At 39.6% G+C, this 20,577-nt stretch overlaps 1 protein-coding gene across 3 annotated transcripts in view; it reads right to left on the bottom strand.

Moving 5' to 3' along the window:
* Positions 1–20,577, bottom strand: part of LOC120867013 (aminopeptidase O (putative)) — a 418,141-nt gene that overhangs the window by 331,865 nt on the left and 65,699 nt on the right. For all 3 annotated transcript variants that reach the window (XM_040245140.1, XM_040245125.1, XM_040245132.1), the window contains exon 2: positions 10,938–11,844. In XM_040245140.1, coding sequence (XP_040101074.1) covers positions 10,938–11,713 — 776 coding nt within the window. In that variant the 5' untranslated portion in view covers positions 11,714–11,844. The remainder of the gene's footprint in view (positions 1–10,937; positions 11,845–20,577) is intronic.

The following is a 20,577-nucleotide window of genomic DNA, read 5'->3' as shown; positions in this document are numbered from 1 at the left end:
TAAAGTGGATAGCTTCCCGACCCAGGGATCAAACCCAGGTCTCCTGCCTTGCAGGCAGATTCTTTACCATCTAAGCCACCAGAGAAGCCCAGGACATTGTTTATTGCTTGCTAACTCCTGCTCTCAAGTGTTCCATCAATGCCCTGCATTGGCCAAACCTGACAGGAAGTCAGAAGACAAGGGAGCCGGGGAAATGAGGTTCCTTGTCATTGGGAGAAGATAATAAAAGCAGAAAATGGACCTTAGAGTAGGTAGTCTACCTTCTAGAAGTGTATATGCCATGATTCAGTTCAGTTCAGTTCAGTTCAGTCACTAAGTCATGTCCGACTCTTTGCAACCCAATGAATCGCAGCACGCCAGGCCTCCCTGTCCATCACCAACTCACATCCATCATTCAGACTCACGTCCATCGAGTCAGTGATGCCATCCAGCCATCTCATTCTCTGTCGTCCCCTTCTCCTCCTGCCCCTAGTCCCTCCCAGCATCAGAGTCTTTTCCAAGGAGTCAACTCTTCGTGTGAGGTGGCCGAAGTATTGGAATTTCAGCTTCAGCATCATTCCCTCCAAAGAAATCCCAGGGCTGGTCTCCTTCAGAATGGACTGGTTGGATCTCCTTGCAGTCCAAGGGACTCTCAAGAGTCTTCTCCAACACCACAGTTCAAAAGCATCAATTCTTCAGCACTCAGCTTTCTTCACAGTCCAACTCTCACATCCATACATGACCACAGGAAAAACCATAGCCTTGACTAGACGAACCTTAGTTGGCAAAGTAATGTCTCTGCTTTTGAATATGCTATTTAGATTGGTCATAACTTTTCTTCCAAGGAGTAAGTGTCTTTTAATTTCATGGCTGCAGTCACCATCTGCAGTGATTTTGGAGCCCAAAAAAATAAAGTCTGCCACTGTTTCCACTGTTTCCCCATCTATTTCCCATGAAGTGATGGGACCAGATGCCATGATCTTTATTTTCTGAATGTTGAGCTTTAAGGCATGATTACTCACAGATTCGATACGAGGCAGAGAAAGAAGACTAGACATTCAGAAGACTAGTCCTGGCTGGGTTCAGTTCAGTTCCGTTCATTTCAGTCACTCAGTCGTGTCCAACTCTTTGCTGGCTGGGTTACCAGCTCATTAAATGGCTGTGGAAAAATCCCTGACCTCTCTGAGTCACATGCAAAATGGGGATAGGGGGCAGGTATGTGACCTCAGTTGTCTGTCTGTCCTGGACCAAAAACCCACGGTTGTGTCCCAGAATCACAGATCCAAGAACAAAGGCAAATTTTCATGGAAGGCCCAGGGTCTCCCATCGATTTCATGGAGTACTGAGCCCCCACCCTGCTGCTCCTGGATCCCTAGTTAATTGACTGAGCCTGAGTTAACTTCAGGCAGTTGAGGGCCTAATGATGAAGTCCCCCTAAAACTACCTCCTCCTAGCTGGGGCTGCTGGTTGTGGGTGCCTAGTGGGGGATGCTGTAGCAGCTCAAATAGCTCAGGTGGGTGGGGTCAAGTTATGCCTAGTTCTGAAAATTCCACCTGTTTTTTCCCCCAAAAAGTCCATCATAGAGAAGGATCCCAAGAAGAAAAGCATCGTCAGTGGAAACAGAGTATGTTGCCCCTGGCCGAATGGCAGGCATAACTCTCCCTCTGACAGTGACAGACACTCAGAATCAAGGCTTCCTTTCTTACTAAAGCAGAACGGACCCCACGATGTCTGTCAGCTCATGAGCTCCTGGAATCCACTTCCAATCTAAGCAGACTTGTGGAGATAAGCTATTTGTGATGCTCACAGGGAAGTGAGAGACCCTTGTCTAGAAAACGCCTAAGACTTTCTCTGTCTTAGGGTACTTTGGGAAAGTATCTGTGCTTCAGCTGTGCTCTCTTGCTCTTACGCTCAGCACCCCACTTCCCTAGGGTGACTCTGGTATTACAGCTCTTCCCTTGTCTGCACATGGAGCAAATTCTCCCCAAAAGACTGGCTTGCCAGGATGTTTGCTTTTCTTCTCCCTGTAAGTTTGGGCTGGAGGCCCTGATGGCATATTATTATGAATTCCACCTGTGCCCTTAGGTATGCGGTCCCTAAGCCTTCCTCCACAGCCTCCATACCACTTTCCAGAAGAAACTATCAGATTTGAGATGAGGTCACATGTGTAGGGGCTTCCCAGGTGGCACCAGTGGTAAAGAATATGTCTGCCAATGCAGGAGACATAAGAGACGCAGGTTCAATCCCTAGGTTGGGAAGATGCTGTGGAGGAGGGCATGGCAACTCACTCCAGTATTCTTGCCTGAAGAATCCCACAGACAGAGGAGCCTGGGGGCTAGTCACAGAGTTGGACATGACTGAAGCGGCTTAGCGTGCACACGTGCACATGTGAGAAAACAGTGCAGAGGCTGGATCAGAAAGACTCTGCAATTCACTGCAGAAGGAGAAGAAAGGGAGGGCCTCCCTGAGGCAGCCAGCTTTCAAGAGGGACCCCAGTGACTCCTGCCCCAGGTACTCACACCCCTGTGGAGGCCCCTCCCACACTGTATCGGGGTGGCCGGTGTGACCCAAGTCACTACAATGAAAAGCCCGCACACCCCAGCTAGAGAAAACCGGCATGCAGCAACGAAGACCTAGTGCGGCAAAAGGAAACAGAAATAAATTTAAAAAATAAACAGGAAAACAATCCTAGGCAAGATTTCTTGAAAATGTACATTCTCTCCATGCTCCCGGTCTACTTCCTTCTGGGTCTTTTCTTCTTTTCCTCAGCTCACTCATCCCTCCCCAACACATCCATGCCAAGTGCCAGTGACTTCATAACAGATGGCTTTTTGAGCGTTCACAATCTGATATGCCTATGCATGTCGCACATCACGGTGCAGATGTCCAAAGCAATCGAAAGTCAAATAATTACATTTTAAGAGGGATGAAAGCTTTAACCCCCGGGTAAAAGTCTAGCGGTGGAATGTCAGGCATCTGACAGGAAGTAGAGAGTGGGTGGACAGGAGGTCTTCATGGAGTCTGAAAATCATACTCTGATGACTCTTGTCACACACACATTCCCCACCCTTCCTCTTCCCTACCCATTGTGTCCCAGGAGGGGATGAAAATCTATGTGCATTTATCAACATGCTCTGCAGTTATCTGGATGTGTGATCACTGAAATATATGCAGCTGTGTTTATTCAACACGCACAGCCTTGCACCTTGGTCATGTTGCTAAAATGCTTATGGGATAGGTGTTTAGGCACAAGCCTGCAATTCTCTGATGTTTATAAACATCATTATTTCCCAACTGAACAATTCCTTCCAACGTGAAAAGGAAAACTCTCCTACCAGGGCTCATCCCACATGCCCTGGGATACCCATCCACATGGAAGACCCCTTGGGGAGCTCAGATTAACTGCACAGGAGTTGCGGGAATGGGAGAAAGCAACTGAAAATGAGAAAGAAAACAGTGTAAGATAGAGGGTGACAGCCAGGCCATGGCTTGTTGCCATTAAAGAACTAAACTAACAACCTGTCAGAATAACAATTATTTCAGTTACATGTTTGTGTATTCTCAGAGCAGTCAAATGAAGATGAGATACACTATGCTGCTGGTCTGAATGTGTCTGTCCAAATTCATATGTTGAAATCTTAATGTCCAAAGTGTTGGTATTAGGAGGTGGGGTCGTTGGGAGGTGCTCAGGTCATGAGGGTGGAGCCCTCATGAATGAGATTGATGCCTTTATAAAAGAGGCTAGAGAGAGCTTCCTGGCCCCTTCCACCAGGTAAGGCCACAGCCAGAAGTTGGCAGTCTGCAACACAAAAGAGGGCCTTCACCAGGACCTGACCACGCTGGCATCCTAATCTCAGACTTTTAGCCTGCAGAACTGTGATAAATTAAGTTCTGTTGTTTATAAACCATTCTCTCTGCAGTATTTTGTTATAGCAGCCCAAATGGAAATAGACTCTGATGTCAACGAAATATATTTGCTTATCTTTTTTTGAGGGGAAGCCATCTTTACAACTTGTAGGGAATAGGCTCAACCCATATATTTTCTTCATTTTTTCTTTTTGCAGTTGGAGTGAAAGGGGTTATTTTTAGTTTAAAAATACTACTTTCCATAAAAATCACCCATTTTCAGAGACTTGGTTATCACAGATGAACAACTGGGGAGAGGGTGGCTTCAACAGACAGTAGGAGGTGATGAGCCCACTGTCACTGTGGGTGTGGCTTGATACGATGTTTTTCCGCACTGAGGCACTGATCTGGTCACTGGAGGCCAGGAGGCCACAGATATGACAGGTTGGTGGTTCAGATTCTGTCATATTTCAGATTTTCAAATATTTCATATTTCAGAATATTTCAGATTCTTTGTAACTTCCCAGTTACAAAGTCTTCAGGACTCCTCTGATTCCTTTTCTTCTGTTCTCCTTCCTGCACCTGACCTTTTTTTATGGCTCCATGTTCTCGTTAAACCTAAGTTACAGTTTCCGTTGTAGGGAAGCAACCCTCTTGCTTTCTGTGACATAAAAACCAAGAGCCAGACTACTAAAACATGAAGTGTCAACCAGAACTGATCCCTCACCTCTCTCTCATCTCTACACACACACACACACACCCCACACACACTCTCTCTCACACACACACCCCTTCTCTATTATCATTCTTCTTCACGGTGTGATCACCAAAACCAGGACTCACCAATCATAATGAACATATATGATGAGTCCAACGAGAATACTGCTTTGACTTGGATAGATTCTGGTATAGTCAAAATGGACTGGACTAAAAGTGGCTTTGAGTCAGAAACTCCCCTCTTCAACAGAGATGTTTTGGGTGCAAAACTAGCAAGCTGTTTGTAAAGGCAAAGACAGTGCTTCTCACCTGGAAGCCCCTTTTGAGTATAGGATTTTACGTATGGAAAACATTTGGAGATCCTCTCATGGAATTTTCTCATTTTACACATGAGGAAATTAAGCTCCAGAGATGTAAAATGACTTCTCTGAAGTCACACAGCTAGTTGGCAGCCCATCTTTTGAGTACTCAGGTCTCTTGGCTCTCACCTTCTAGATTCTTTTCAACTCTCCACACTTTTGGTTATAGGTCATTTTTTATTTGTTATTTTCTGTTGATGTTTAGTTATTCATGTCTTGTTCTTGTTGTAGTTATACAATGATATTATAGAATTAATGTGTATTTCCCCTTCAGTTTTCATGCCTTTTATATTGGTTTTTTGGAGCAAATAGGGGAGGAAGAAAGGAATTAATTACAGAAATGTTCATTTTAGACCTGAAATTGCTTCTAAAATATCTTCTGTTCATTCTTTTAATTTTAAAACTTTATATTGAGATACAAAAAAATGAATATTTTATTGTATGTGTGTGTGAGGGGGGCATGTGTTAACATCTGATTTTGATGTTAAACTAAAAATATTCCAAAGGTCTACATCTTCTTTGGTCCAATACCTGAACAATAAATATAATTTTAAAAAATCATTCTCTCCTCAGTATTTTGCCAACATCATTCTGGCTTTATCTAAAACAAAGCAACATCATAGTGATTTAGGAAATTTTAATTTTAATATCACTTTAAGTTATAATGTATTTTCCTGCTGCTGCTGCTAAGTCGCTTCAGTCGTGTCTGACTCTGTGCAACCCCATAGACGGAAGCCCAGCAGGCTCCCCATCCCTGGGATTCTCCAGGCAAGAACACTGGAGTGGGTTGCCATTTCCTTCTCCAATGCATGAAAGTCAAAAGTGAAAGTGAATTTTCCTAGTCAGATATTTTTAACAATGACCAAATAATTGTCACTTCTAAAATAAATTTCTTATATCTAACTGGATTTCCCCTCCATTCAACTCATTCAGTGATGTCATCAGCTTAAGCCAGACCTCCTAGACCACTTGGCTGGTTCCACAACTATCACAGTGATCCAAAGAGGAAAAGGAATGAGTTACCAGAAAGAATGCTTTGATTTTAAATAACATTTTATTCACTGAAATGAAAAAAATGCAGGAAACACATAAACTTTGAATAAAGGTTTCCATTTTTTAAAGATTTTTTTTTTCTAAAGTATGCTCAGGCTCTAGAATAAAAAAGATATTGTCTTCTTCTTATCTAGCTTAGCAAGAATAATGGCTCCAGTTCACATCTAAATATTTTTAAAGGGCACACATACTCATACACACAAAAGTAAGTACTTTTTCCAAGAAGCATGTATCATATTGTTATGTATATGTCTGCTTTATCAGTCATTTTTAAAGGTCATTTAAAATCTAGTATCTGAATGATGGAGGCAAGAAAGAGCAAGTAGATTCAAGAGAAGCCAGAATTCCACAATGGTTGAAAGAAAGTAGGAAAATGTAGTTTTTATATTTCCAGCTATTTCATCTTAGAATTAGAATAACAATGAGGGAGAGTAAGTTATTGACAATGATTGAAAAGAAATACTGTTTTACAGTGGCAAATATATTTTCAGTTCCCATCTAGAACACATTGTTACTTGATAAAAAATGGGGTGACAGCTCTTAGGAAAGGGAAATTTCAGGGTAGAAAGAGGATTATTTTTTCAAATTTGAAATTTATTTTTGATGACATTTTAAAATCAGTTTTAGATTTATTTTTAAATATTTATTTATTTTTGGCTGCTTCATGTCTTAGTTGCAGCATCTGAGATGTTTTGTTGGGGGTGTGCTGGCTTAGCTGTCCCATGGCATGTGGGATCTTAGTTCCCTGAGCAGGGATCTTCGTTCCCTGAGCATCCCCTGCGTTGGAAGGCAGACTCTAAACCACAGGAGCATCAGGAAGTCCTTAGATTTGTTTTTAAAAGTACGAAGATAAAACATAGGCTTCCCACACATTCCATACTCAGTTTTCCCTACAACTTACATTAGTATATTTGTCACAGTTGACACATTATTATTAACTAAAGTTCAGATTTTACTCGGATTTCCTTAGTTCTCTCTTTAAAAAAAATCCTTTATACACCTTTTCTATTCTAGAATACTACATTAATTTTAATTACCATGTCTCTTTAGGCTTCTATTGATTGTGACAGTTTCTGAAGACTTTATTTATGTTGGCTTTGAGAGTTTTGAGGAGTACTGGTCAGGTATTTTGTTAAAAGTCTGATTTATCTGATATTTTCTCTTGGTTAGATAGGGGCTATGGGTTTTGAGGAGGAAGATCAAAGATGGTGTTTTCATCACATACTATCAACGTGACTCATCAGTGTTGATGTCAGCTTTGATCTCCTTGCTGAGGTCATGTTTGTCAGGTTTCACTAATGAAAATTTACTTTCTCCTCTTTTCCATACTGGAAGGAAGTCACTATGAACAGTCCTCACTTAAGGAGGGAGGAATTATGCTCTACCTTCTTGAGGGCAGAGTTTCTATGTAACTTGGACTTCTGCACCATGGATTTGGCCATTCTCCCCATTTGCTTATTTAAGTCAATCACTTTTTTATATTAGTATGGACTCATGAATATTTATTTTAAACTTTGGGTTATCATCTAAAACTATTTTACTTTGTTGCTCAGTTTTGGTCACTAGGAGTTCTTTCAGATGAGTCCTTGGACTTTAATACACTCATGCAATTCCAGGTTCTTATTGCTGTTGTTAGAGCATTTCCTTATTTTCTGGCACAATAGATGCTACAGCTTCATCTTGTATGTTTCCTGCTCTAGCCCCAGCCATTTCTCCAAGAACTCTGGTTCCTTCACTGGAGCATGATATTAGAAACCAAGATCTGGGCACTAGGGAGTACTCACTGCTTCTAAACCCACTCAGCTGAGAAACAAGGAAATACATGTGTGTATGCTAACACTTGCAAACACCCCATATCTATAATTATGTCTATATGCAACCACCTGTATCTGTATTATGCTAAACATGAGTTCATAGTGATGTCTCCCATTCTAATCCATTTTCACATGAATCATTCTATCCTCTTCCCCTTGCTCATCTGTAATGTCCCACTTCAACAGTGAGAAACCTGACTCCCATCATCTGCATCCATTTACTAAATTACTCAATTCCAGCATACATGTAGAGTGGTACCAGAATTGTTAACCTGTATTCCCATGGGAAACAACTCTATCAACTATAGTGTAGTAATTATGTACAGTTCCTTTTGCTTTCAGCCTTACAGATTCAACTCATTTCTAAAGTTACTTAGGTCAGCACATTTTCCCCTCTACTCTCTTCAATGAGATTGTTTCATACATTTTTAATATAGCTAGATTGTTCCGTCACATTTTATAATTTCCTCCTGGGATCCTCTGACCTTCTAAGTGATTATTTATTTACTTATTATCAAACAAAATAACAAATTTTATTCTCAACAAACCAGTCAATCCTAAAGGAAATCAACCCTGAATATGCATGGAAGAACTGATGCTGAAGCTCCAATACTTTGGTCACCTGATGTGAGGAGTTGCCTCCTTGGAAAAGACTCTGATACTCCGAAAGATTGAAGGCAGGAGGAAAAGGGCACAATAGAGGATGAAGTGGTTAGATGGCATTACCAATTAAATGGACATGAGTTTGAACAAACTCCAGGAGATAGTGAAGGACAGGGAAGCCTGGCATGCTGCAGTCCATGGGGTCATAGAGTCCAAAATGACTAAGCCATTGAAAGTTCTCAACAAGGTGTAGAATGAGAGTGGGAAGGGGAGAAGCCACTGTTGGAACTTGAAAGGACAGGTACAAGGTTAGAGTTTTTCTTAAATTTCTGTCTAGTATCTGCTTAAAAATGGAAAATTTTTGAAAGCTAATATAATTCATTTTTTAAAAATGTATTGAAATCTTTGCTTACAATAAGGGACATGGTAAAAATCAAAAGTAAGAAACACAACTCCTTTACACAATTAAGACATGGATTTTTCTAGGATCTTTCAGCAACTTTATAGAATATTCCTACTTGTAAAATGGGAATAAAAAGTTTCTCATCCATACTAAAAATTTATAGTAGGCATGTTGATAGTATTCTGCTATTCAATGGTAAAAATTTAACCACTACTTTAATTTGAAACCCTGGTGATTACTAACAAGAAATTATTTCTGTCTAGCAACCTGGAATCCTTGGGCATTTTAAGTCCTTACAGTATCCAAACAGTTACGAGTATATACCTAGATTTATTCTTAAACATGTGGGAGAATTTAGTGACCATTCATGGAAGATTCATTGTGACTGTAATAAAATTCCCCCCAAAAAAGAAAAAAGAAGGGAGGAAAAATCTTTTAAGTTTTAAAAAACAAATTTATTATCTCTGTAAGACTCCATAAATGTAATTTATTTACTAACATATAATTACAGACTTCCAAGGATACAGTTTAAACTTTTGCTGGATCACGTATTTATTGAATATTCAGAAAAGGAGACATCAAGAGTAAATTCAAGTCTACCTTTCAGGAGCAAAATGTGCCCAAGGACCTTTTGAGAGTTTCTTTAAGGAAACCAGCATTTATCAACAACTCATTCCTACTCAACACTTCATATGTAATGTAATTCACTAGTCTCTGTAGTAAACACTGAGAAGAAAGTTATGTTTGAGACCATGAATGAGTATTTCTTCCAAATACTGTCAATAGTTTCTTCTTCCTTGTTACTCTAATTCAAAAATGAAATATCTGGAAGTATGAAAACTAGAATTTCCTAGTTAAATATTCACAGACAGTATATTGTTAAATGTTATTAAAAGCTCATCTTTAATAATTTCCAAAAACTTAAAGATACAATAAGAACATCTATTTCTTTCCTTCACAGACTTCCAAGAATATTCAGTAAGTTATTCTATAAACAAATCACTATGCTTTTCTACTGATGTAAATTTGCACTACCCTGCACTATCCCAAAGGCTGCCTCAGACTCTAGCAGAAATAAGACAGGAAGTGAACTCATTTTGAGTAGGGAGGGAGACCAGAGCAGGAGGTAAGACTGGAGGCAAGCAGCAGGATAATGAGAGCTCAAACTCAAGGTGATGCTTTAAAAAATATAATCTAAAAGGTTTTTTTGAGGGGGGTGAGTTAGAGGAGAGATGTAAGCAATTTATCTAGACTACTGCCTTCATTAAGGGAGTCCTCTGCTATAAAAGAAGGCACTAAAAACAAGCTCACAGAGAGGAACGTTCTTCCAACTAAGCCCTGCAATAATTACTGTATTGATTCACAGTACCTTAGCACAAATAAATAGGTAAAATAATGAGGAATCAATAAAGTTTGACTTGAAAATTCTCAAATTCTAAATACCCTAAACTGCCAGAGGAACAGAAGAAAAGAACTGCCTATATCCTTCCCCGAACACTGATGTTTCATCAATTCTTCCTTTCCACACAAAAAATCAGGAGTCCCCTTGGTGTCAAATACCCAGAATCACAGCCAAAGAAACAAGTGTCAACTCAGCAGGACTGACTGTCACACTCCTCAGAAACAGATCTTCCCAGTGCTTTGAGGGTTCACATTATACAACAACTGACAAAGTCCACAGAGGTATAGCTGCCAAGAGATGGATACAGTAAGAAAGTCACAAAGCAGAGCTGGCTTTATTTGGAAGCACTTTGCCAGGATTCACACCAACCCAACACAGCAGCTATTTATTCCCTTGGGGGAATATGAAGGAACTTTGGAAAGTATTTGCTCAAAAACACATATCGTTTCCATCTACAGTACTGGAAGTTGCTAGCAGAGATCTCAACAGAGAGCTAGGCTTGAGATTTAACCATTAAATCTGGCTTTCAGTCTCCTAACTTAGAAATACAGGGGCTTAATAAAGTAGTCTTTTTCATCTTCAGGGAAGTAATCCTATTAAGAGTTCAGCATGCCTGGGAGTTTACCTGTTTCCCTGAGGGTCGAAGGATTTAAGGTTAGATGGGTAATGCCACAGAATAAAGAGGAGCATCTTTGCAAAGCTTCATCTCCCAGTGTGTAAGATTAAAGACCAGGGAACTGCGGAGTACCCAGATAACCTACCTGCCACTCTGGTCTGAGGTCCATGTAACTGATCGCCCCTGGGGTTTGGTTCTGTATCGTATCCTTATGGCATGAGGAAAGTCAGTAGCTGTCTGAGCCCCTGTCTTCCTGATCTGTAAGCTCCAAGTGTCAGTGTCAAATAGGAGTTCCCCACAGCCAGGAGCCTGGCTGCAGCGAGCATAATAGTCTAACTGCTCCCTCCAACGATCTGCAGGCAGAGCCACGAGTTCATGTACAATTTGATTCCTGAGCTTGGGAGACCTTGTAAGTTTTTCAATACCTGGCACAGCAGCAACATCCACCTCCTCAACCTTTAACACAGATAAATCACAGCAGTCCAACACTAGCAAAAACTCCTCACTCCCATGATTCCCTGTGTCACAGCAGTACTTTGAGCTAGAAATCCCAGGAGCCTGTTCCTGGTTGTCATGGTTACCATCTTTACCAGAAGTATCTTTTTCACCTTTACCACAGATTACAAAATCATTATATCCTATTTTAGATGAGAAGGTCTTTGTATTTGTCACAGGAATCTGGCAGGGTTCAGGCATCCTAAATTTGCAGGCTTCGTTTGACTCTGATAGGCAGGCTACCTCGGTGGAACTACTCCGTTTCTTGAATCTGTTTCCAGACTCCAAGAAAAGCACTATGGTGCCTTCAATGATTTGACTTTCAAAATCCACATCTAAATCCAGTACATAGTGTTTCACAAGTATGTGGCTGGTGTTGGCCATGAGAGGCAGGTCATCTCGAGAGGGATCCAGCTTTATGTCCATGGTAGTCCTGTTCAAGAACTTTGGTAAAATCTCAGAAGGGGCTTCCTATCAGTCCCAGTCTTCGAGTCCTAAATGGCTGCTTTCCAAAAAACACCTGATGTCACAAATTGGGGGTCCACAACTTTCAGTCCCTGGTAAAGAAGAAAAACACAATTAGACAAAATCCCAAGTAAGATCCTTTGCTCCTGCAACTGCTGCTTCTGCAAGTTGATTACCTCCTTAAATACTTCCACAGTGTAGTAGAAGCTCATGGCTACAAGGCAGACTAATCTTTTTGACTGACATCAAACTACATTATGGATTTCTAAAAATATTTCAGTTATCAATGGAATAAAAGAGGCCTCCACAAAACCAGAAGAATCATGTTCCTAATTATTGTAGAACAGTCCTTGTCTTGGAAAAGAACGATTGTTGGGCAAAAATGTAACTGAGCATCACTGTACCTCTTGTTTTAAAAGATATTAAATGTATTAAATGTATTTTTAATTTTGTGCATCAGAAGAAAAGTGATTGTTTTTCTACTGTGATTCTAAGTAACAGATGTGAATGAAGGCTAAATGGCCTCATACATTTTATTCTTTGAGAATAATAATTTAATACATACAATGTAACTCCAGGGATTAATGTACTTTTCACATTAGGACTATTCTCATATCAGCACTTCCAGTAAATTACAGGAAAATGAGCCAATTTACCAGGAGTGCATTCGAAGTATTCCTTTGAGATTGTTCACAGAGATTTTTCAAATTTATAGTTAAATACTCAAGGTATATCATTACATCTTAATAGCTGAAAACCCATTAACATTCTGGATAATAGCCTTCTTGTGGCAAACAAAAAGGTCTTCTCATTGGAAAAAAAAAAAGCATGCAAATACCTATAAAAGGAAGGAGAGAAATTAAAATGTAGAAACAGATGTTGTAATAAAATACCCAAGTTCTTCGTAAAAGTTCTGAATCAAAATGTAGTCTTATTTTATAATAGCAATCCAACTAAAAGAAAAATTATTTGAAATTATTTCAGTCCCTGTTGTGTAACTAATTTCTTTCAACATATTTTTTTAACCAAAAAATGAAAAAAAAAATGGCAGAGGAAAGGAAATGAAAACGCTGACAAAGCAGATTTATTTAAAATCACTTTGTATTTCTAAATATCAAGAGGTATTCTTTCATCAACTACAAAACAACATTACTTGTTTGAATTTTCAAGCAGAATTGAGCCCTCCCTTTTTATTGTTTAAGTCCTCCTCACTTTCCTTCTAACTTTATCTGCCAATCCCTAGATTCTTATTTCCTTTCCTTCTAGAATCTTATTCCAACAATTAAACCTATTGAATTTTCATTTTCTACCTCCCTACAGGCTAGTTCCTCATCAAAATCTCACCTAGCCTTAAAAGGATTTGGCTTCCAGCAGACTTGTACAGTCTGGTTTTCCTTGTCACAGAGACCACACTCCCTTCAAATCCTTGTCCTCTAGTCAAAGGGCATACTCAGGACTTCTCTGGTGGTCCAGTGGTTAAGATTCCAAGCTTCCACTGCAGGGGCCTCCAGTTCGGTCCTTGGTCAGGTAACTAAGATTCCACAGGACTCAATGGTGTGGCCAAAAAAAAAAAAAAAAGGCCTGCTCAATCCACTGCTCCCTAAAGATGACCTGACACCTTACCTCCATGCTTTTTGGACTACTATGTCATACCTGGAGTGCTCCTGGCTCCCACCTTCCATATCCACCTGCCAAATTCTATTCTCCCTCCATATAGTTTAAGTGCAATTGCCTCCTGAAAGCCTTCCTGCTCCCTTCTCTTCCTCCCTCCCCCGCACCAAACTGTGAGTGTTAATATACACTTTGACTTTTAGAATGATAAGAATTGAGAGTAATCAGGGATGTATAAGAATAGTCTGAGATCACTTTATGGAGAAACTGGCACATACTTTGGGCTTCTCAGGTGCTGCTAGTGGTAAAGAACCCGTCTGCAATGCAGGAGCCACAGAAGAAACAGTTTGATCCCTGGGTGTGGAAGATCCCCTGGAGGAGGGCATGGCAACCCACTCCAGTATTCTTGCCTGGACAGTCCCATGGACAGAGGAGCCTGGTGGGCTATAGTCCATAGGGTCACACAGAGTCAGACACGACTGAAGCGACTTAGCACACACTCATGGCACACACTTTAGTCCTAGAATAGTCAATGGGCAAAGGAAATAAGCTAGAGTATTTCCCTTTTGGTGTGAGAACTGAAATTGTCATATTATTTATAATAAACTTCAGTAAAGCTACTGGCTATATTTATGTAATTAGAAACAACAGATTGTTAAAACTTGACCCTGCTGGATTTTGGAGTTGCTATAATGTACTATTTTGTTGATTGGGCTATTAAAATATTGTTTTTTGTTTAATTAAAAAATACCTGGACACACATAAGGAAAACTCTGAATCAACTAGAAAAGGGTTAACTTGGTGGCTGTCTAAACTATGAAATTTGAAAAAGAATACATTAGCATTTGTAATAATATAGATAAAACCATTTATTATCTAACCTTAATAGATTCCTAATGTGAAAGTTAATATAATTTAACAATAAAATATGTTGTGTAGAGTGGTTTTCACCACTTTTGTCCCTGGTGGCTATCCCTAGGCTACCTGAGAGCCCTGCCCATCCAGGACTGTGAATGTCACTATCTGTCAACCTAACTGGAAATCTTTTGGTCCTCTTTATGAGATTTTTTTAAAATTGAAGTGTATTTGATTAAAAATATTATATATAAGCTATAGGTGTATAACACAGTGACACAATTTCTAGAGGTTATACTCCATTTATAGTTATTATAAAATATTGGCTATATTCCTCATATTGTACAATATATCCTTGTAGATTATTTTATACAAAATAGTTTGTACCTCTTACTCTTTTACCCTTATGTGCCCCTTCTCCTTCCCTCTCCCCACCCTTAAGCACCGATTTGTTCTCTATATCCATGAGTCTGCTTTATCTTGTTATATTTACTAGCTTGTTGATTTTTTCAGATTCTACATATAAGTGATCTCTCACAGTATTTGTCTTTCTCTGACATTTCACCTAGAATTATACCCTCAAAGTTCATCCATGTTGCTACAAATGGCACAATGTTTATTCTTTTCTATTGCTTCATAGTACTCCATTGTGTACACATATATACACCACATTTTCTCCCATTCAGTAGACTGTGTTTTCATATAGATAGATAGATATAGATATATACATACACACACATACCACATCTATTCATCTGTTGATGGACATTTACATGGCTTCCATATCTTGGCAAGTGTAAGCAATGTTAATAAGAACACTGAGGTGCGTGTATCTTTTCAAATAAGAGTTGTCTTTTTGGATATATACCCAGAAGTGGAATTGCTATGGTTCTCTTTTCAGAATTTTGAGAAAGTTACATACAGTTTTCCACAGTGGCTACAAAAATTTATACTCCCATCAACACTGTGCAAGAGTTTCCTTTTCTTCACATTCCAGCCAATGCTATTTGTGTTCCTTTTGATGACAGCCATTCTGTTAGGTGTGAAGTGGTCTTTCATTGTGGTTTTGATTTGCATTTCCCTGATGACGATGAGTGATGTTAAGCATCTTCTCTCATAATCATGTTGCTTGCTTTTTATGTTGAACCATATGAACTGTTTATATATTTTGAATATTAATGCTTTATTGGTCACATCATTGAATATTAACACTTTATTGGTCACATCATTTATTTCTCCCATTCAGTAGGTTGTCTTTTCATTTTGTTGATGGCTTACTTTGCTATTTAAAAGCTTTTAAGTTAAATTGGGTCTGATATATTTATTTTTGCTTTTATTTCCTTTGTTTGGGAGATAGAGCCAAAAAAATATTGCCATGATTTATGTCAAAGGGTGTTCTGCCATGTTATTTCTTCTAGCAGTTTTATGATTTTAGGTCTTACATTTAGGTCTTTAATCCATTTTATTTTTTTGAATAGTGTTAGAGAAAGTTCTAATTTCATTCTTTAACATGTAAATGTCCAGTTTTCCCAGCACAATTTATTGAAGAGACTGTCTTTTCTCCCTTGCATATTCTTGCCTCTTTTGTCATTGACTTATTGAATATAAGTGCATGACTTTAGTTCTGGGCCTTCTATCCTGTTTCATTGGTCTCTATTTTGCTTTTGGGCCAATACCACTGTTTTGATTACTGTAGCTTTGTAGTATAGTCTGAAGTCAGAGAGTATGGTTCCTCCATCTCTGTTCTTCTTTCTCAAGATTGCTTTGGCTTTTTGGGATCTTTTGTGTTACCATACAAATGTAAAAATTTTTTGTTCTAATTCTGTGAAAAATACCATTGGTATTTTGATGAGGATTTCATTAAACCTGTAGATTGCCTTGGATAGTATGTCATTTTAACAATATTGTTTCTTCCAATCCACAAACATCTGCTTGTGTCATCTTCAATTTCTTTCAGCATAGGATTTTCTAGGAATAGTATCATGTAACCTGCAAACAGTGACAGTTTACATTTTTTCAATTTGTTGATGTAGTGTAATACACTGACTGATTTCTGGATAGTGAAAAATCCTTGCATCCTTGGGGTAAATCCCACTTGATCAGGGTGTACGATCCTTTTAAAGTATTGCTGGATTTGGTTTGCAAATATTTTGCTGAGGATCTCTGCATCTATGTTCCTCAGTGATATCAGTCTGTTGCTAAGCTGCTTCAGTCGTGTCCGACTCTGTGCGACCCCATAGACGGCAGCCCACCAGGCTCCCCCGTCCCTGGGATTCTCCAGGCAAGGACACTGGAGTGCGTTGCCATTTCCTTCTCCAATGCATGAAAGTGAACAGTGAAAGTGAAGCTGCTCAGTCCTGTCTGACTCCTAGCGACCCCACGGACTGCAGCCTTCCAGGCTCCTCCACCCATGGGATTGTAATTATCTTTTTTTGTGTGTGTGTATGCTTAGTCACTCAGTCCTATGTGACTCTTTTGAGATCCCATGGACTATAGTCTGCCAGGCTCCTCTCTCCATGGGATTTCTCTTTCTAGGCAAGAGAATACTAGAACGGGATCTTCCTGACCCAGGGATTGAAAGCATGTCTTCTGTGACTCCTGCATTGCAGGTGGATTCCTTACCTGGTAATTCGGCTGGTAAAGAATCTGCCTGCAATGCAGGAGACTCCAATTCAATTCCTGGGTTGGGAAGATCTGCTGGAGAAGGGATAGGCTACCCACTCCAGTATTTTTGGGCTTCCCTGGTGGCTCAGATGGTAAAGAATCCACCTGCCAATGCAGGGGACCTAGGTTCAATCCCTGGGTTGAGAAGATACCCTGGAGAAGGGAAGGCTACCCACTCCAGTATTCTAGCCTGGAGAATTCCATGGACAGAGGAGCCTGGTAGGCTATAGTCAATGGAGACACAAGAGTCAGACATGACTGAGAGACTTTCACTTTCACTTTTCCTTACCTGCTAAGTATTTGGGTGTGTGATATCTTTGTCTGGTATCAAGGCAATGCTGTTTTCACAGGATGAATTTGGAAGTGTTCTTTCCTCCACAATATTTTGAGAAGGATAGGTGTTAACGCCTCTCTAAATATTTGGTAGAATTCACCGTGAAGCCATTTGGTCCTAGACTTTTCTTTGTCAGAAGTTTTAAAATTACTTATTCAATTTCATTACTGGGAATTAGTTGATTCAAATTTTCTGTTTCTTCTGGTTCAGTCTGAGGAGACTGTATATTTCTAAGAATTTGTCAATTTCTTCCAGTTTATCCAATTATTGGCAAAGAGAAGGTCACAGTAGTCTCATGATCTTTTATATTTCTCTGGTGTCACTTGTAACTTCTTTTTCATTTCTGGTATTATTAATTTGGGCCCTCTCTTTTTCTTGATGGGTCTAGTTTATCAATTTTGTTTATCTTTTCAAAGAATTAGCTTCTAGTTTCATTGATCTTTTCAATTGTTTTAGCTTCTATTTCATTTATTTCTGCTCTCATCTTCATTTCTTTCCTTCACTATCTTTGGGTTTTATTTGTTCTTCTTTCCCTAGTTCCTTTAGGTGTAGGGTTAGGGTTTTATTTTGCTTTGTTTTTCCTAAAAGTTATGATATAATTTTTCCCAGGTTCATTGAGATATAATTCATCTACATTTTATTTTTTCCTTTCTTTTTTCTTTTCTGAAGTATAATTGATCTACAATGTCATGTTACTTTTTACAACACAGCAAAGTGGTTCAACACACACACTTTTATATTCTTTTCTTTATGGTTTACCATAGGATATTGAACATATTTCTTCTGAACTATATTGAATATAGTGCTATACAGTAGGTCTTTGTTGTTCATCCATTCTATATATAAAAGTTTACATCTGTTATAGGGATAGGTTGTTTATTTGAGATTTTACTATTTCCTGAGGTAAGCTTGTATCATTATACAATGCCCTCTGAGAACTGCTTTTGTTATGTCCTATAGGTTTTGGATAGTCATGTCTTTATTCTCATTTATCTCTAGGTTATTCTTTTTTAAATTTCCTTTTATTTCTTCAGTGAGCCACTGGTTGTTCAGCAATATATATATATAATTGTTTTAAGCTGCTGATCTCTTAAGTTCAAATGCATTTTAATAACCCAACATTTGTATTCTTCTCCCCTCATGATTACTATTTTTGATTATCATTGAGCTTAGTTGCTCAGTCGTGTCTGACTCTTTATGACCATATGAACTGTAGCCCACCAGGCTCCTCTGTCGAGCGGATTCTCAAGACAAGAACACTGAAGCCATTCCCTTCTCCAGTGGATCTTCCCAACCCAGGGATCAAATCCAGGTCACCTGCATTGCAGCCAGATTCTTTACCATTTAAGCCATCAGGAAAGCCCATTTTTTATATCATATTTTAAATCTAATTGCTTTGTGCTTCCTTAACTGCTTTTGTAGATATAGATGATTTTACTAGTTTCGTCTTTTAACTTTCCTTGTAGCTTTGTGCGTGGATGATTTCCTACCTTTATAGTATGTTTGCCTTTATTGATGGGTTTTTCATTTTGTAATTTTACTTGTTTCTAGTTGTGGCCTTTTCTTTCTCATCTAGAGAAGTTTCTTTAACATTTGTTGTAAAGCTGATTTGGTGGTGCTGAATCCTTTTAGAGGATGCTTGCCTGTAAATGTTTTGATTTCTCCATAAAATCTGAATGAGAGTCTTGATGGGTAGAGTATTCTTGGTTGTAGGTTTTTCCCTTTCATCACTTTAAATATATCCTGTCATTCTCTTCTGGCCTGCAGCATTTCTACAGCTGACAGCCTTATGGAAGTTCCCTTGTGTATTATTTGTTGCTTTTCACTTGCTACTTTTAATATTCTCTACTCTTAAATTTTGTCATTTTAGTTACAATGTGTCTTAGTGTGTTTCCCTTTGACTTACTCCTATATGGAACTCTCTCCGCTTCCAGATAACTGTTCCCTTTCAGCTGTTATGTATTCAAATATGTTCTCAGCCTTTTTCCTTCTGAAACCCCTATAATACAAATATTAGTGCACTTAGTCTCAGAGGTCTCTTTAACTATCTTCATTTCTTCTTTTTATCTGCTCAATGTCAGTGGTTTCCTCTACTCTGTCTTCCATCTTGCTGATCCCACCCTGTGTATCATTTAGTCTACTGTTGACTCCTTCTAGTATATTTTTCATTTCACTTATTGTATTCTTTATCCCTGTTTGGTTGTTCTTTATATTTCTCTTTGTTAAACACTTCTAACTTCTCACTTTGTAAATCCATTCTTCTTTCAAATTCTTTGATCATATTTGTGATGATTACTTCGAACTCTTTCTGGTTAGATTACCAATCTGGAGACTTCACTAAGTTTTTCTTGAGTGTTATCTTATTCCTTTGTCTGGAATGTTTCTCTAATGCCTCATTTTACCTAAGTTGCTGTCTATATTTTTACTTATAAGGTTAATTATGTTCCTCAACCCCCAAAAAAGTGGCCTTCTGTAGGAGCAGCCCTGTGTCCCAGTAGTGCATCCTCCTCTCGTCATCCAAGCTGTATGTTCTAGGGGTTGCCCCATGAGGGCTGTGTGGGTCCTTCTGTTGTGGTAGGCTACGTAGGTGGTCTGGTAGTCTTTGTTGGCCCTAATCCACTTGGTTGCCAGGTCCTGTGCTTGTGTGGAGGCTTCTGGCAGATGGTTGGCTGGGCATGGTCACAAAATGACTGACTGCAGAACCCCAGGGGACTCTGGGGATAGTGCAGAGTCAGGGTTCAGAAGATTCCAGGGCTGTTGATTCCCTACTGATGGATGAAGCCAGGTCCTGGGATTAGTGTTAGAACTATTGGCTCATAGAGCTGGGTCCTGGAGTCTGCCTCCATGGCCCAGGGATCCCAGAGCTGGTGTCAGATCAATGGTGGGGAACAGCTAGTTCCTGACACAGTGGGTATGGTGTCTGGGATGTTCCAAATCTTGTGTTTATGTGCCAATAAGCAGGGACAGGGGACTTCCCTGGTGGCTCAGATGGTAAAGCGTCTGCCTAGGTTAAAGCATCTGCCTGCAATGCAGGAGACCTGGGTTTGATCCATGGGTCGGGAAGATCCCCTGGAGAAGGAAATGGCAACCCACTCCAGTATACTTGCCTGGAGAATCCCATGGACAGAGGAGCCTGGCGGGCTACAGTCTATGGGGTCGCAAAGAGTTGAACACGACTGAGGGACTTCACTTTCACTGTCAAGCAGGGACAGGACCCAGCTGGTTTCAGGGCAGAGTCTGGTCTGCTCTAGGCAGGCTGGGTCCATAGGCTGTGAGATCATAGTTTTCTTGTATCTGGTGGTTTATATCTGGTGGGTGGAGCTGGGTCCTGGCCTCTGGTGGGCAGGACAATGCCTAGAGG

This window comes from Oryx dammah, unplaced genomic scaffold, assembly GCF_014754425.2.
Source record: "Oryx dammah isolate SB20612 unplaced genomic scaffold, SCBI_Odam_1.1 HiC_scaffold_1, whole genome shotgun sequence".
Taxonomy (NCBI): Eukaryota; Metazoa; Chordata; class Mammalia; order Artiodactyla; family Bovidae; genus Oryx; species Oryx dammah.
This window is presented reverse-complemented; position numbering and strand designations above follow the sequence as displayed.